The sequence below is a fragment of the Echeneis naucrates genome, chromosome 19 (assembly GCF_900963305.1).
Source record: "Echeneis naucrates chromosome 19, fEcheNa1.1, whole genome shotgun sequence".
In the NCBI taxonomy this organism is placed as follows: domain Eukaryota; kingdom Metazoa; phylum Chordata; class Actinopteri; order Carangiformes; family Echeneidae; genus Echeneis; species Echeneis naucrates.
The window spans coordinates 16,514,824-16,532,808 of record NC_042529.1 but is presented as its reverse complement, the minus strand read 5'-3'; the positions used below and the strand labels follow the sequence as shown (position 1 = coordinate 16,532,808).

The 17,985-nt window shown below is 38.2% G+C and overlaps 1 protein-coding gene across 4 annotated transcripts in view; it reads right to left on the bottom strand.

Moving 5' to 3' along the window:
* Positions 1-17,985, bottom strand: part of jmjd1cb (jumonji domain containing 1Cb) — a 118,412-nt gene that overhangs the window by 49,023 nt on the left and 51,404 nt on the right. For 3 of the 4 annotated variants that reach the window (XM_029528302.1, XM_029528303.1, XM_029528304.1), the window contains exon 3: positions 6,148-6,261. In XM_029528302.1, coding sequence (XP_029384162.1) covers positions 6,148-6,261 — 114 coding nt within the window. Of the gene's footprint in view, positions 1-6,147; positions 6,262-13,086; positions 13,315-17,985 lie in introns of those variants that run through there. The other variant, XM_029528305.1, reaches the window with a different exon arrangement.

Here is a 17,985-nt window from a genome sequence, read left to right as displayed (position 1 = left end):
CATGTTTTTACCACTAATACTGTTAGTGGAGCGAGTGAACTGGGTTGCTTTTTCTTTTCATAAGGAGGAAAAGCAACTCTCTGTACTGACAATGTGTGGTTCTGTCAAACTCCTGAGTCAGCACTAACAGTTTTATTCTCCACCTCCTGTCGCACATTTTACCAACAGACAGACATACAAAAACACACACACGCACACACACACACACACACACACACTCGAGCAGCAGCAGCAGGCAGGGTTGGCCCACTAAACAGTGACTTCATTGTACTGTTTATGCCAAACAGATTGTAGCCCCCTCCCTCCTCTTCCTCCCTCCAGTCTTCCTGTCCAACTGGAAAAACAGAGAGGGGCGTGGCGATGGTTTCACTGCTCTGTGAGAGTTTGTGTGTGGTTGAGAGAGTCAGACAGCTTTTTTCTGCTCTGTGAGTTCAAAGGTCCTCAGAAGAATGGGTAGCTCTGTGCGGGTAGAGCAGAGGTGGCAAAAGAACTCATATTCTGTACTTAAGTAGAAGTACAGATACATGTGTAAAATATACTCTGGTAAAAGTAGAAGTACTGATTCATTCCTTTATTCAAGTAAAAGTAAGGAAGTACAGGCTCTAAATGTACTTTCAAAGTAAAAGTAAAAATGAATTGTTGCCGTTAATGAAACACAATACATCCTTTGATAATTTCTGCTATATTACAAGCACTGACAGTGGGAGGGGGGGTGGGGAGCTAAAGCCCCCCCCCCCAAGCAAAAATAAAAATACTGTAAGCAGCATCCACAATCAACTGCTGCGTTGCTATGCCGTTGCTGGGAGAGCTGTCAAAGCTGTAACATATGTATCAAACCAATCAAATCACACATTACAAAAAAGTTATGCGCATACAAGAGAGCTAGAGAGCGTGTGTCAATGTGTGACCGACAGACAGTTAAAATTCGTAAGCCCTCCCCAGTGAAAAATCCAGCCCCCCCAGCTCCCCCAATTAAGAATTTCTGGCGCCCTTACTGAGTACAAGTCCCCTCACTCACTCGACTTCTTCCCATGGTTACCTGCCCCCACCTCTTCTCCCTCTTTCCCTCTCTAGTTTTCTGTGGAGTTTTTTTTTTTGTTTGTTTGTTTTTTTTATATTTTTACATTGTTTTACATTGTTAATCCTTACATTGTTTTTATAATATAAGGAATAGAAAGTACATATTTTCGTGTATAAATGTCAGGAATAAAAGTAAAAAGTCGTCAGAAAAATTAATACTCAAGTTAAGTACAGACACCTGAAAAATGTACTTAAGTACAACAACGAAGAATTTGTACTTAGTACTTACTTAGAGGAACATAGTGCTGAAATGGAGAAATATCTTGGGGGTGCGCAGGAAGAGCATTAACCTCCTAATTTCCTTCACTTTTGTTCATTTGAAAAGGACACATAAAATATACTTAAATCCCAAATACACAAGAACTGGGGTGTGATCCATTTAAATTTGATACCGTACATTGTACCCTGAGCCTGGTTCTGCTCGAGGTTTCTGCCTCTTAAAGGAAGTTTTTCCTTGCCACTGTTGCCAAGTGCTTGCTCATTGGGGGATCTGTTGGGTCTCTTTAAATAAATTTATAAAGAGTTTGGTCTAGACCTGCTCTATATGTAAAGTGCCATGATGTAACTTTGTCATGATTTGGTGTTATACAAATAAATCTGATTTGATTTGATTTGATTGTACACTTGATTGTACATTAAAGGCTGAGGAACAAATTGATTAATTTGGTAGTTTAGGATGATGACACTATTAATTTCCACAGCCAACGGTGCCCTCTTGGGCTCTTGTTGTTCAGTTTGAGCTTGTTGCTCCCTGATGCAATTTGCAGAAGGTTTTACCATTCTGGACATACAGCAACTGGTACCATACAAAAATGGTGCCAGACTCAATTGCAATTTGTGAGAAAATGCGAAATGAGAACTTCTTACACCACAAAGGGAAATTCTGTTCAAATTCCAGTAGAATATATAAACTAAATAAAAGAAAACATTTTGAATTATTTCTTTTTCATTTTAATTTATTTTTAGGGAGGAAATATTTTATTAAAATCCAAAATAAATTTAGAATTTATTTCGAAGCCATATAACCCAACACCAACCCTTTTTCATGCCTTTATGTTTCTTTTTACTGTCTTTATTTATGTATTTTATTGTACAAGATTCAGAATAAGCACAACATGGTATAATAGAATGTCACGCAATAAAGACTTATGTTCAATGTAATATGGGACAGTAGATCATAATAGATTGAATGTTTTCTTATTTTATCGATAGAAACGATGTAAACCATAATAACTGAAAAAACAAAGAACAACTTCAAAACAGAAGGTTATGCGCGCCTGGATTAATTTAGAGGTGATTTGAAATTCTGCTCATTCTTTTGAACTGTAATCACAATCCTCAACTCATTATACTGTACTGTACTCGCTCTGAGACCAGAAAAATACAGGAGTGATCGATTTACTATGTGGGCAAAAATACTGCATGGCCTCTGAATAAGACTGATGGGCTGTGACTTAACCTAGTTGAGTAATGTAGAAACATGACTCTGGGCTTTACTTGCAAAGAATAATCCAAATTTTACCCAAGTTTATACACAAGTGTATAGCACAGGCCAATTCTTCAGTTCACTACCATTAAAAAAAAAATAAATCACTCTAAAGACATCTGGATTTTTGGATGCATATACACTCATTTGGTAAATACCACCTTAAGACCTCAGCAGAAATCTACATTCAGAAGACAGCATGAAAATGCCAGTGCAAAATTAAGTAAGCAAACAGCTTTGACATAGCTGCTATTTGAAACCTCAGGTTTTTAATTTGGTCAACAGCGTCTTGATTTTCCTTTTTAAACCAGAGAAACAATATTTGGAGGAGAAGTTGGAGCCAAGGAGGAGAGAGAGGAATCTGACTTGCTCTGTACTCTGATTGTCAGACAAGTCTTCATTTGTGGCACACTGTCACAAAATAGCAACACCCTAATACATTCACTGCTTTATGGCCTACTTTCTATTTAAGAAATAACTTGATTTTTACAGCTATAAACAAACTTTTTCACAACCAGTGGAGTCACCCCCTGATGGTGTTTAACCAGAATGTACATTTTAGGTACTTCAGCATCTGCCTCACTTGTTAGCTTTAGTTTCTACATAATTTTTTATACATAATGTATGACCGTACCATATGACCTTTTTGTTTTAGGATTTCATAAGAGTTACCGTGTGGACTGCTATATTAGTCTGACTTCCCCATACGTAAAAAATTCTATGTATTGAGAACAAACCCATTTTTTTTAATCTGTTGAGAATCTGTTGAAATCAGCTACTACAAAGCAGATAAAATAATCAGTGAAACTTAATGCAGATAGTTTTTACAGGTTGAAAGGGCATCTTTCCTTCAAATTATTCTTTTTTACTTTTTTATTTTTGGCAAGTGGTGGGCCTGCATTTTTTTGCCCCTTCAAATTGGAGTTCATGGGGGGAAAAAATCATATTGAGGTAAATTAGAGATAAGCAAAATAAAAAAAAGTACTTAAGCAAAATAGCAAAGCTTTGTTACTGTCTATCCCTGACTGTGCACAGCCTGTACAGTGTTGGCAAACCATCATATGCTGGAAGTTTAAGTTTTACAACTAAGTACAGATTCTCGTTGACGCTACAAATTACAGTCGTCAGTCAGTCTTTTCAACCTGTAAATGCCAGTTTGAAGAAAAATTGATTGAATGAAATTGAAAATGTGGAGTACAGGCAGTAGCTGACAATGCACCAGTCAGTGCATGGTATACGTGAAACTACAGATGCAGAGGGCATGGAAACAGTAGATCTGACTTTCATCTGACTCAGATCTGAGTGGCTGCAATCAAATTAAGAAGTAGAAACTCTCACTCTTTTTATATTTGGACTGTGCTAAGCTCAAGCTAATTGTGGATGGCCAAAGCACTTTTGTAGTTGCTTTTTGTTTTGTTTTGGGGTTTTTTTTAAAGAAAAGCCTTTTAATTCACACCAAACTTGCAGGTGATTTTTACAAATGTGAACTGCTTTGCAATAATAAAGCTTTGGTATAAGAGAGCATAGCATATAGTCCGGAATAGGACTGTATGTACACACTGTCTGTGTATATGGCCTGTCTGTGATCATAGAAGTGTTAATTTGATGATGATGATTGCAGATCAGAACAATGAACAAATGAATTTTGATGTTTCCAGCGCTTGTGTGGGTTTCCGGATACTCTGGTTTCCTCCCACCGTCGAAAGACATGTATGTCTAGGTTAACTGTGACTCTAAATTGTCTGTAGGTCTGAGTGTGAGTGGTTATTTGTCTCTGTCTGTGTGTTGGCCCTGTGATGGACTGGTGACTTGTCCAGGGTGTACCCCGCCCTCACTCAGTGTGACCTGGGATTGGCTTCAGCAGGCCCCGCAACCCGTAACGGATGAGCAGTAGAAGATGAATGAATGAATGTTATAGGTTTCCGTAACATATGATGAGGTGATAAGTAATGAAGTATAAATACTTTGGTATTACTTCGGTATACTTAAGCAGATTTTTCGGGTATCTGTACTTTACTGGAGTATTTATTTTTCTGACGACTTTTTACTTTTACTCCCTACATTTATACACAAAAATATGTACTTTGTATTCCTAACATTGTAAAAACAATGTAAGGAGTAACAATGTAAAACAATGTAAGGAGTAACAATGTAAAACAATGTAAAAAACAAAACAAACAACAAACAAAAACCTCCACAGACAAACTAGAGAGGGAAAGAGGGAGAAGAGTTGGGGGCTGGTAACCGTGGGAAGAAGTTGAGTGAGTGAGGGTACAGTAGAAAGAGATTTTTCATTGGGAGGGCTTATGCACTCTCTCATATGCACGTAACTTTTTCATAATGTGTGATGTGATTGGTTTGATACATATGTTACAGCTTTGACACCTCTCCCAACAAAGGCATAAATTAATCCGCGTCTGTAACCATAATGAGCCCAGTTTTATTTTTATTTTATATATAATTTTATAAACAATAACCACACTGTGGAATAATTTTGACCTAAATTAAGTTTAATTTGAACTTTTAATAGCCTACTTTTTGCTTTGTTAATGCGATTGAGCCACAGTGCTCATCCTTTCCTACTACTACGACTACTGTAACTGGCATGGTTGTAAAATGGACTAGTTTATTTCTTGTCATGACAATGGTAAGATCTTGGTTCGAAAACGTTAGATTTTGAGTACAAAACTTTCAACAAAATAAAAATCCTTTTATTTCTATATTCTTGGAAAATGACCATGGTATAAGTGGGTTAATCCACAAGTAGGTGTGATTCAAATGGTTTCAATGCACAATGTGGAGGTGAACTTTTGAAGACGTTTGCCTTCGCGAAGTGCATTAAAACCATTTGAAGCACACCTACTCATGGATTAACCTTTACTTATAGAATGCATATTCTATAATATGCATCCTATAAAATGGCAATCAAGGGGCAGCTCCAGTGTTCCAATATTAAGGCAGATTATACTGAAGTATGTGTGAAAATCTCAAATTTCAAAATCTCTACGTTTGACCTGATTATTAAACATTTTCCTAATGTTTTTAGGGTCTTAGTCTCTAGTTTTAAGTTTTGTTCAATACAACAAGGTGTAATTTTTTTGATTCATGGCCCCATTTGGAGGAAAACAGATGATAAAAGAAAGTACGCATTGGGATGTAACTATGACGTAATTGATCAATCACTAGCAGAAAAACACCAGACTGTCTCTCAATCAGGATAGAGTACAGAGTAGGTCAGATCCATCCTTCCCTCTTCCCTAAGCTCCACATTCTTCAACTTTGATTTCTTCTGGTCTCTAAGATAAGGACAGCCAATTTACAAACTTGAGGCTTTAAAATCACATTCAGTTGAAACATGGTTCAGGCACCAGGTGAACTATCCCAACAACTATTGCACATGCACAGACACACACACACAAGCATGGACGCACGTCCCCCCCACACACACGCACATACACACACACGTGTGTGCGTGTATGTACACGTGTGTGCATGCGTGTGGCATTGTATACACGGTGTTTGCTTAAAATAAAAAAAATTTAAGAAAAATTATAAAAATTATTTATGAGCTTAATTATTACCTGGTAAGGCTGGAAGGTTGAATGGTCCGACAGGAAGTCGAGCTGTTGGTCTAACAAGAATTCCACTGCTGTTACTGACGACAACAGGGTCTTCCCCACCACTGGCTTAAATGCCTGCATAGAACATACACTATGGTCAGCAAACAGATGCATGATAAAGTAACATCAACTTATTTAGAGAGCTTATTTCTGATCAAAATGTCACAATACAACCTATTCAGTACAACTCATCAATTCTACAATAAATAAGTAATCAACAACAGATGTACAGTATTATTTATTTTGGAGCTGCTCTAAAAAAGCTGAATAGGGTAAATGAAATATCAGAGAAATGACACAGGAATGACAGAGGAGGATAAAACATTAAGAACAAGAAAGATGAAGGAGGGAAGAGATGGATGGAGAAAAAAAAGACAGGTAGCAGGGGATAGAAGGGAGCTCCATAGTGTTGAATAAATTAATGAGCAGAGGAAGTCTGACAGTTCAAAGGCGGAAAATTCCACTTTGATGTTGCTCCTTTTACCCACATGCACATGCCCAGTATGTCTGTCAGCCTGCAGGCTGAGCTCAGCTGTTAGCTGACTCCCATACATCCTCTTTATATGTGTGTGCCTGTATGTGTGGTGATCTGTGGTGGTCTGCTCTAAATTCAATCCCAATATTTACAGCTACATTTCTCATTTGCAGAGGTTGTTTTAAGGTTTCTTTCCTTCCATATCACTTACAATTTTTTTGGACATCCGGACATTAGTATTTGTGTGTGTCTGTGTCTGTGTGTGTCATTTAAGGTGCTTCAACACACCTTAAATGATCATCTAATCATCAAGCTCTGTTGAGGTCTCAGTAAGAGCCACTCATTTGAATGAAGTGTGTTGAAGCAGGGTAACAGGGAAACCCTTGAGTTACACAGCATGGTGAGTCAAAGAGAGAGATAAGAGATTAGAGATGATACAAAGATACACACCCAGGGGAGGTAGTTGTACATTGTGTGTGCAAGCAAAACATGATAGTGTGTGTGTCTGCAGCTCTATTTTGGTCCGTGTACACATGTCACATTTCCAGCCTGCAGTGGCAGCATGTAGCCAGGATCCTATGGTAATATAAACAGCTGTGCAGTATTGTGGCACTCATGGATTTGTATGATAGAGTCGCTGTAACACCAACACGCCTTCAACATATTTATGCTTTTGATATAAAGTTCCACTTAGATCTCATCCAGGGTCTGACATGGCTTATATCTTGGTTTATTTACAAGAGGAACAGTTGAAAAAACTGATGAGGGCAGGAATTGGTGTAATTGCATTCAAGACACATACAAAACATTTGCCTAGGGTGATTATCACACATAAATATGTAAATAACACAAATAAACTGCTTACATTTCAAGCTGAATGAAATGTAATGCAACAATGCAGCCGTCATTCCTGAGTCTCACCATGTGTGCTCCCCTGTTACAGGATCCATTACAGATACATAATGCAAAGGTTTTATGACAGTGGCTGGCACTAACAGCCTGGACACAGGGCAGAGAGGTGCAAAAGCATGACAAGACTCTGACAAGTTTTACGCATGTTGAAAGATGACGGAGTAGGAGTGCTACCATGGTTACAAGCACAGGCAAAGTGAACCTAATTAGAATAGATGCACAACCATGATAATGGAGTTAAGAGAATGACTCAACACTGATTACACACGCATTTCTAGAAAAAAAAAAGTGGTAGATATTCCTGTGTAATTGTGGAAAAGGAGTTTTTACATGTCAACATCAGCAGCATGGCGACATAGTGGTTAGTGCCGTTGCCCTGCAATAGGAAGGTTGTGGGTTCAGTTCCCAGCCTGGGTCCTTTCTGTGTGGAGTTTGCATGTTTTCTAGGCTAACTGGTGATTCTAAATTGTCTGTAGGTCCGAATGCGAGCATGAGTGGTTGTTCGCTCCCCCCTCGCCCAGTATGTTGGCTGGGATTGGCTCCTGTGACCCGGAAACAGAAAAGCAGTAGAAAATGGATGGATGAAAAGGTCATGAGATTTTATCAAATGTTCCTGAAGAAGTGAGTCAAAATATTAGGGCTAGGTTAAAAAAAATATTTAATCATTCATTCATCTTCTACTGCTTATCCATTTTAAGGTTGTGTGAAGTGCTGGAGCAAATCCTAGCTTACAATGGGTGAGGGCGGGGTACACCCTGAACAGGTCACCAGTCCATCACAGGGCCAACCCGCAAAGACAAAAATAGACCAACAACCACTCCGTGAATGGTAAAACAACCATTCACGCTTACACTCAGGCCTACGGACAATTTAGAGTCCCCCATGTCTTTGGATGGTGGGAGAAAACTGGAGTACCCTGAGGAAACCCATGGGGAGAGCATTCAAACTCCCACAGAAAGGCCCCAGGTGCGGGAACACAACTCGCAACAGCACTATCCACTACACTGTGCCGCCCACTGTTGTCAATGCATTGCAATATACTTTTTTCAAATAGCGTATTGATTTTGAAAATCTTTAAATTGATTATTTCCATTGTCGTTTATTTAAAAAATGGTAACAGAAAGTAGTTGTAGTTTATTAAAGTCAGCACAAACAACTTTCAAAGCCGAAGTTTGGGTATATTTTGGATTCAGGAGTATAAGTGGAACACACAGCCTTGCAACGAGATGTGGTATGAGGAATATGCACGACAGCACTTGTCAATAGAGAAATCCACTGGAAGACTTAGTTAATTACAAACTATTATTTCAGAGGAATTCTTTGCTTTCCATGCACATCAACAGAGGTAGTTTTTTCATTGTTTGCATGTTCAAATTTCCATCAAATAACATCTGTTGAGGAAGATAATGTGATTCAACAAAAAGCTGAACTACATTAATGGACCTGAGATTGCATTTATCAACTGTTGTTTCCATGGGAACAAATGCATTTCAACACTAAGGTATCCAAACAAAGAAAATATTTAGTAATGGTCCATGCACTAGCTACTTCAACATACACCTCACAGGTGAAAATGTATTTGACCAGGACCTTTTGCTGACTCACAACAGCTAATGATTACTACAAATGATAAAAACAGCAGCTCAAACCATTCTCAACCAAAATCATTGGTCCATAGCTCTTGTATAATAGGCAAGCACAACTGTTATGGCATCAAATTACTTTTCAGAGTCCCATATCACTCTGTGACTGACAAGCAGCATAATTGCATACAAAAGTGGGTTAGCTACCAGTTATTTAACAGCATTAGGAAACAATTAAAAAAAACAACAACATGGAAATGACATGCAGAGCTAATGAAGTGCAGGTAGCGGAAAAGGATAAATGATTAAAGGATGAAATAATTATTTCATATCAACAAATATTGCTTTGTGTCTATTACTTTTCCATATTTTGTAACCATTTTATGAAAGTAATAGTTCACTTCAATCAGTAATTTGTGCTTCAATCACATTCAAGGGGGTTGTTGGCAATGCCTCTTATCTGTGATATACTGTACCATATCCTGCCTGAGTTAAGGCTTAACAATAGTACGGCAAGAAGTTCATTTGGGTACACCAAGTCCAACTTTGTTCAGTAATACAGATTCTAGACATACCTGCAACGTTGTTGCTGCCTGTGTGGTATTCTTCCAGGCAAAAAAATACAACAAAATATGATGAAAATATGATTAAAATATTTGATTCTATACTCCCACTCTTCTCAGACGAAAGTAAATTACAATTCATCTATCCCCTCTGAAGTGATTTGGCCACATACATAAACACACACAACACAAACACAATTAAGTCACATCTGCTACAGTGTGGCAGGAAAAAACATTCTGTCACTGTGTATTTACAGAAAGGCAGCAGGAGAGTGGATAAACAATTGAAAGACGCATTTATTTACTGTCAGTAAACAACATATATATGCATATAGATCTACATAGCAATAAAAATGACCAAAACCATAATGACCAAGCAAATTTACACTTGCGGCTTCCCAGCAGTATAAACATTTGAAGAGGACAGATATATGAACACAGACCAGTGTCCACGAACATATATTCTGCTGCCCCATGTGGTGAATAGTAGATTGGAGAAATGTGACTGAATGTAAAAGAGCTGAAGATAGCATGATGGAGCTCATCACTGATCACTGAGTGACCTAGTGAGACCTCCAAATGAAGCCCACAGGCAAACCCCCCACCCCAGAACGCACAAACACGCACACACACGCTAAAGCTTTGTCATCCAGGACACTGGAAGGTTAGAAGGAGAGCAACAGGACCAGGTAAAGGGAAGCGCTCTGGTCAAGACATCATTTGACAATGTTTTTAATATTTTTGTATTTACAAGCTATGATCTGAATTGTGAATTAGTTTACCACGAAAAGGTTGGTGTGATCGCACACTCATTTGTGTTTATGGCATCATATTCAGCTGTCAGCAGAAACAGGGGTGTAGCAACAGGACACAGGCTCTAAAAACACACAAACACATTCCAAGTCTCTAAGGTCCTGATTCAAGTTGAAAATGTAATGCTGCACTTAGGTGTTGTGCTTAGCAATATTGCCCCTCAGCAAAAAGATTGTGAGCTTGAAGCCTTAGACCTGGAGCCATTTTGTGTGGCGCTTGCATGCTCAATATCGGCTGAGATTGGCCCAAGGCTCTCCAATAACAGTACTGGATAAGCCATATAGATAATGGATGGAGAGTAATTAGGAAGTTCATACACTCTTAATTATTCAAAACATGTTTTGTAGCGTTTATTCAATTAGTATAAAAGTATAAAAGGTCCCACCCATCCACCCATCCATCCATCCATCCATCCATCTACCACTTTTTCCGTTTCACTGGGCTGCTGGAGCCAATCCCAGCTTATATTAGGCAAGGGGCGGGGTACACCCTGGACAAGCCACCAGTCCATCAATGGGCCAACACAACCACTCGCATTCACACCTACGGTTAATTTAGAGTCACCATTTAACCTAGATATGTACAGTGGGAGAAAACCCATGCAGGGAACATGCAAACTATACACAGATAGGACCCAGGCCAGGAACCAAACCCACAACCTTTTAACCTTTTGATTGTGGGGCAACACAGCTAACCACCACTGTGCTGCCCTAAGTATAAAGGTTATTTTCCTCTAAATTTAATTAATGCTTCTTTTTTTACATCTACTGTAAAGCAAATCATATCAAATCAGTTGTGTTGTCTTGTGGGGAGCAGGCTACAAGGTCCTTGCTGGCGGGTACTGGTTTAGTTGTGGTAGGTATCATTTGCCGCATATCATTGCAAACTCTCTCTCCCCCATTTCCAGCTACTCTTGAAGCTAATAAAGACCAGAAAAACTGTTTATTGTTTGGATTTATATTTAGGAGATATTTATATTTTCCTTGTAACGTACCTCAACCCCCCTAACTTTCAAATCTGAAATCAATCTTCATTCTAAAATGTTATCATTTACATTTTGAGGAATTTCTTTTTGTCCTCAAAAGGAAGATGAGGCCCAAATGACTGAAAACAGATTTACATCCAAACAAGTTCAGGCCCTACTCTGTAAAGAAAAATAAATAACTAAAATGCAGATCTAAAGCAATGATTCAAAGAATGACAATTTATTTCTTGCCCAGTCTTGCGTTATGAGTCAGCAAGCCCTACAAAAACAAATGACAATCAAATGTGATTCTTCCTGTGGTTGGCCCCCAAGCAGGCGACTATGTGCTTTTCCTCTGTGCCACAATCTACAAGAAACCAACTAGCACAGCTAGCAACACCAGCACTGGATAAAATCATACATCCTACACTCCAACATATTATCTTGAAATAATTCCCTACACTTTTGGTGTCCTTAAAAATTAAAACCTGCACAAATTTCCTTTTTTAAGGTTTAGACTTCTGACTCGCTCATTAATAGCCCTACATTTTGCCAACTGTGTTGAACAATGCTGATTTGGAATCAGTTCTTCTTTGCTGCACTAAAACTGTGGTTTTTGTATGTGTTGTAAAACTACAACTATATCATACACATATTGTATAATGTGTAAGTGAAACGTCAGTAGAGTCATTGCACCTGTTAAACTTCAAAGTGCATCAACTGATAGGAACTGAGGTCATAGAGTGAAAGCAAGTAAGAGAATAAATTAGCAGTACAAGTGGTAACTGAGGTGAAACCACAAGGTAGCAGTGTATACAAATGTGAGAGGTTTTTTTTGTCTGCTTTCCTTTGGTGATTTCATGAATCTTTTTTCCTCCCTTGTATATGTGTATTTATATAACAAAAGTAATGCTATGGCACTTATTTGAGTTATATATGATAGTTTCTTGAAAGATGTGATGAGATCATGGTGCGGATGGCCGCAGATATTGTGACTTGAATTATCAAAGAGCAGCCATCACTGTGAGATTTCAAGTTGTGTAATGAATCATACACTACATGTATAAATTACAATCTAAATCTTAATGTTCTAGAAGCTGCACCAAACTTTAGTATCTATCCCTGAGAAAATCCACATCTATAGTGTTATTCAACATTTCCCATTTTGCTCCAGAACAAATACTATGAAGTGGAATAAGATAGAATTGGATTGAGGTTAGGTACAGGTTGCTTCTTTTTTTTATTTTTTTTATTTTTTTTTTTATAAATAGTAGGTTATGCAGTGGCGTAGATGCAGCAGCTAGATTACAGTAATGAAATGCAAGCAACACACTCCTTTCCTTCGACAGACACACACACACACACACACACAGAATCACAGACACCCTACACTTCGACTACAAGCAGAGAATAGATCAGGATGACTGTACGTCTATTCTGGGAAATATCCACAGCTCCCAGGCACTTTGTCATTTGGATCCATTGAACCTTGTGGATCAAAATCTTCCCTGGTTTTAAATGAAAAGCAGCATTTAGTCTAAAAAATAAGTGAAATGAGGAAGAGAAAAGCATATAAAATGGTAACATTACCTCTCTCCTCCGCCTGAAAAACCAAGTCAAGGAGCAGTGGCTCAGAAGCACTTGAGAAAACTAGCTTTTGATCCAACATGCAGGGGAGAGATGTAAGAAAGAAAAGAAAGGATGATGAGGGTGGAAAAGGCAAAGAGAGAGAGAGAGGAAGAGAGAGAATGGTTTCCTCTGGTGGTAAGAAAAGACAGATGGCCAATGAGGAGAGAGTAGAGCTGAGGACAAGCTACACAGCCGACATTTTAACTGCTGCTGACGTTCAGAGGGACAGAGAGAAGAGAGGGAGGGAGGGCTGGCTGACACTCACTTCCTCTCTCTCTTGCTCTGTGTGAGTGTGAGTGTGTGTGTGTGTGTGTGTGTGTGTGTGTGTGTGTGTGCTTGTGTGTGTATGCGCGGGTGAGTGACGTATGCTCACCATGCTGTCTGACTTGCTCTCTCTTACTTTCTCTGATCTGTTCAACTTAGTGTTATTGAGAATTTTGACCTTACGAACCAATTGCCTCTTTGCACACATAGCAGTGAAGACAGTACTTGTCCTTCACACAATGGTTTGGGCATAAAAGACTAAAGCAGAGTCAGATACCATGAGCTACAGTTTCCATTGCTATTTCCTCATAATTCCCATATTACACACTGTATTTCACATTGTCCAGTAATGTTAATTGTCTACATACAGACTAGAAAGGTAAACTCACTGTATGAAACCAGTTCTTTCCATTTTTATATTTATAGGTTATTAAAATGATAGGGGTGACGCAGAGGTTAGCACTGACACTCAATGCAAGAAGTCTCTGGGATGGAAACCTTGCCTTTAGGCAGTTTGGGGTGTTTTCACATTATCCCTGTGACTGTGTACCCATGGCATCTTTCCATGGTCCAAAAGCATAGATTGTAGGTACTTGTATGTTCACATTCCTCAGATAAACAGTAAACATAATGTAAGGATTCAGATATGGATGTGAAGATGTGTACTCTGTGACCAAGAATTAACTTCAACACTGCAGTTATCTTGGGCCTGGTTTTATTTAACAGTTTTACTGTTTGTTGGTCCTCATCATCACCAACATGGTTTCCAACTGCAGCTATTTCTTGTGAAAAAGTCAGATGAACTCACTGTACTTACTTTGACAGCTGTTGGTTTTGGTAAGTGATGTTCCAATCCATTCAGTATAATTAATAGTACTATTACTATTCCGCACACTGTCTCTGAGTTACTCAAAAAAAAAAAAAAAAAACGAAACGATGAAATATACTGATCTAATATGCTTTATTTTTAAAGAAAAGTTTAAGAACATTATATTGTTGCTAGTATTTCTACTCCTTCTTTCTATTCTTTTGTCTGTATTTTTTTCTATAACAACGACTTTCCCTATGAGTGGGATTTATAACTTACTATTAATCTTAATCTTATGTATGCATTCGTCAATCGTCCTAAATAGTTTAAACAGTGCTTCAGATTGTGATGCATCATTCACAAAAGTTGACATGAAGATATCACACCGACGGAAAAAGTATTGGTTGATCAGCGTGATCGATGAAGTCTTTATGGTTTTCGTTTTAGTTTGCTTTATGTTGAGGTAAACTAAACCACCACACTGGTCATCATTTCTGCCGTTTTAATATCATAATGGTTAAACATTATGACTAGAGCACATGTTCTCATGTTCTTCATTATGTACTAATGTAACCCAACCTTTGATGTTAACTTCTTTCACATACTTTCCAAATTTGGCATAAATTTGCCTAAAGCTCTGTGTAAGAATTTATGTAGCTGCATCTCTTATACCTGTTTTGTGATGACCTTTTTTACATTAAATATAACAATGAAAAAACTGAAAATTGATTTTCAACTGCTGACCCAATCCTGCAGATTACATGTTTATTGTCATAATTGATTAATTAAGTTAATGCTTTGAATAAACTGTCATGGAATAATCATGTTTCATCAAAATAAATAATAATTCTAAAAATAGATTCCCATGTAAAAAACTAAATAAAAATAAAAACTGCTCAAGGCATTATCAGTAGACGACTGTATAGGGTTTGATTGTTGCACCCTGACTGGGAAACAAACAACAGCTATTTTAACAGTACACACCGGGGATGGGAAGATTAACCAATTCACATCAGTACACATCAATTTTTACATATTTGCAGTGATAAAGTCCAATCCAATAATTATAGAGAGTAGTCACCCAATAATTTGATATTTTTCATTGTGTTAAATAATTTTGAATCAGACGGCATCGTGCCACATCAATAGTTACTGCTTATGTATTGTTAATATACCAGAACATTGGTGTATTGAGATAAGTAATGTGTTGGTCCAGAGATGCACCACAGATGCATAACCCTAGTACACACAAAGTGTAGCAATACTCCATCTGCCACATGCATGCAGGATTAAAGCCAAACACACACATGCACACACAATAACAGACACTAACACTAAAACTGACAAAAAAACTAGCATGCACACACACAAACACACACACGTCTGCCACAGATCCTGCTCAACGCTAAACAATAAAACCTTGACCTGTTGGGTGCTTTAGCACTGTAGATTAAATGTACATGAGATTAGTGTAATTTAATCTCATTCTTATCGTCATCTGAAATAAGGTGTTTTAAAAGTTAGATAGGACTTGAGTTCTGCTGCTACTGTTTTCCAGTTAGAGGCCTGCTTCTGTGCAGGGTAACATGTTTTTTTGTAGTGCTTGCTGCCATGAAGGTAAGCTATAATTACACATGCACAAATAGATCCATGGGAGGTAGGAGATTACACAAGCCCAGCTCCATCTGCTGGGGGGGGGGTTGAGGGAAATTCTGGGGAACAGAGGATATTTTTACTGACCCAATTTCCAGCAAAATTACATCCCACACAGTTGCATGGTTTTCTCTCTCCCTGGCTGACAAGGCTAAACAATCTACGAATAAGGCACAAGCCAAAGACTGCTGTAGAGTGGGTATACAGTTTGGCTATAGATAAATTCCACAGCTATACATAGCACCAAATAGTAAAGCGGGCTGTATTATGGATGAAATGCAATTGTAGGCACACTATTGCAGACACAATGGTGGGAAATTGTCAGAAAGAGACAACTTTCAAAGGAGAGGACCATTTGTGATAAGATTCATTCTCACTCTCCCACTCCTTCCTTTGTTCTTTTTTCATCACAGACCCAGTACAGTTACTGCATATGATGCGTGCTGATATCAATTTCTGAATGTGCAAGTGTATGTGTGTGTGTGTGTGTGTGTCTGCGCTATATTTCATTTTACAAAGTGGGCCATAGTTGCTAGGTAACGTGGCAGGACTTGAGCAATCTATAGCCAGAAAAGAGAAATTTCAAACAACAATATTACCCTCTCACTGTTTGATCTTACATGTCCATCACTGATTAGACTTTCTTCAAGAAAGTTAGAGGTGAAGATATGATATTTCATTAAAAAAAAAACATAAAAAAAAAAACAAACTGTCAGTTTAAATTCTAATCAGTAAACAGTGTAGTGAGTTTTCACACTTCATCAGCTTCCTTTAAAGACACACAATCCATAGGGGGATCATAACTATGAAGACGAGACAAATACCAACAATCACAAAGCATTGAAATACCATGACCATATTAGACAATTTTTTTCTATGGTTTGGCTGGAGTTAGCCAAGGACCTAGCTAAGGACCTAATGAACATCCCCACAGCACTATATGTGTGCCCTAAACTGTGTCCATCTGGCATCCATCTGGTTTTCAGTTGTGGAGTTAAACCCTAATAGTCTCCACATCGCCACCAACCAGCTCTGCTTCAGATTTGTCATCTATGGCTACATATGATGCTACTAGTGTAAAACACCACTGTCTGTCTATCTCTGACATTAACTGAGTGCTCTGCTAAGAACTTTGAACAGATGGACAGAAAGATTGAGGGACTAATAAAAGGGTCAGACAAAACCTACAAAGTAAAGTCAGTCAGTTTTCATCCCTCTAAGATAATGTTCAGATGACCAAGAAGATCTGAATCAAATCTGCTGCAGCCTTCCACGGCAGTCTCATTATAAACCCAATGTACAAGCAACCCCCTGGTATTTCAAGTTATTTAGCAAAATTTCATAGTGGGAGTAGAGTGAAGGTGAGTACAGTAGAACTTGTTGGTCAGTTACAGCCACACCGGTCTATGTGACCAAAGTGTCATACCCCTGCACCTGCGTATGATGTGAAACATGCATGGCAACATGAGGTGATACTACTATCACTCCTATGTTTAAGCATTGAATTTGCCTTTAATATTACTAATCATCCATTGTAATGGAAGGGTAAAAAAAAAAAAGCACAAACAAAATAGTCACATAATTTCTTGATACATGATGTAAATACTACAATGTGCCTTAAACATAAAGGCTCCACCTGAGAAATGTACATGCAGTTGATATTGAGGTTGCACAGGAGATACTTCTGGCAGTGTTTCAATCAAAAATGTTAGCACTCCAAGCTGCACCCACAAAGTTCCTTGGCCATTGGAAAGTACTAGCCCGTGAGTAAGGACTGCTTTGTGGATAAATCACACAAGAGCTTAATTTTTACTCTGGTTCAACAAAACACAGGTTCTTCAAAAGGTTTCTGTTCCCTGCAGAAAGTTCCTGCAATTGATTGTGGCTTTTGTCAGACATGATTTTATTTTGGAATAATGCTTAACATATTTGTAAAAGGAAAAAGGTGGGTGTGTAGTGAATAATTTTGGCTTGATTTATCATCATCAAAAAGTAGAGCAACACATTTTCACATAGTTCTCAAGCAGGTCTCAATGAGGGGGTACACATTCTGTACACACTTTAGCTGTTATTGTTGTGATTGAAGAGTCTTCTCATCTTTAGTTTGCCTATAATAAGCTCAGAAATGAGTACAT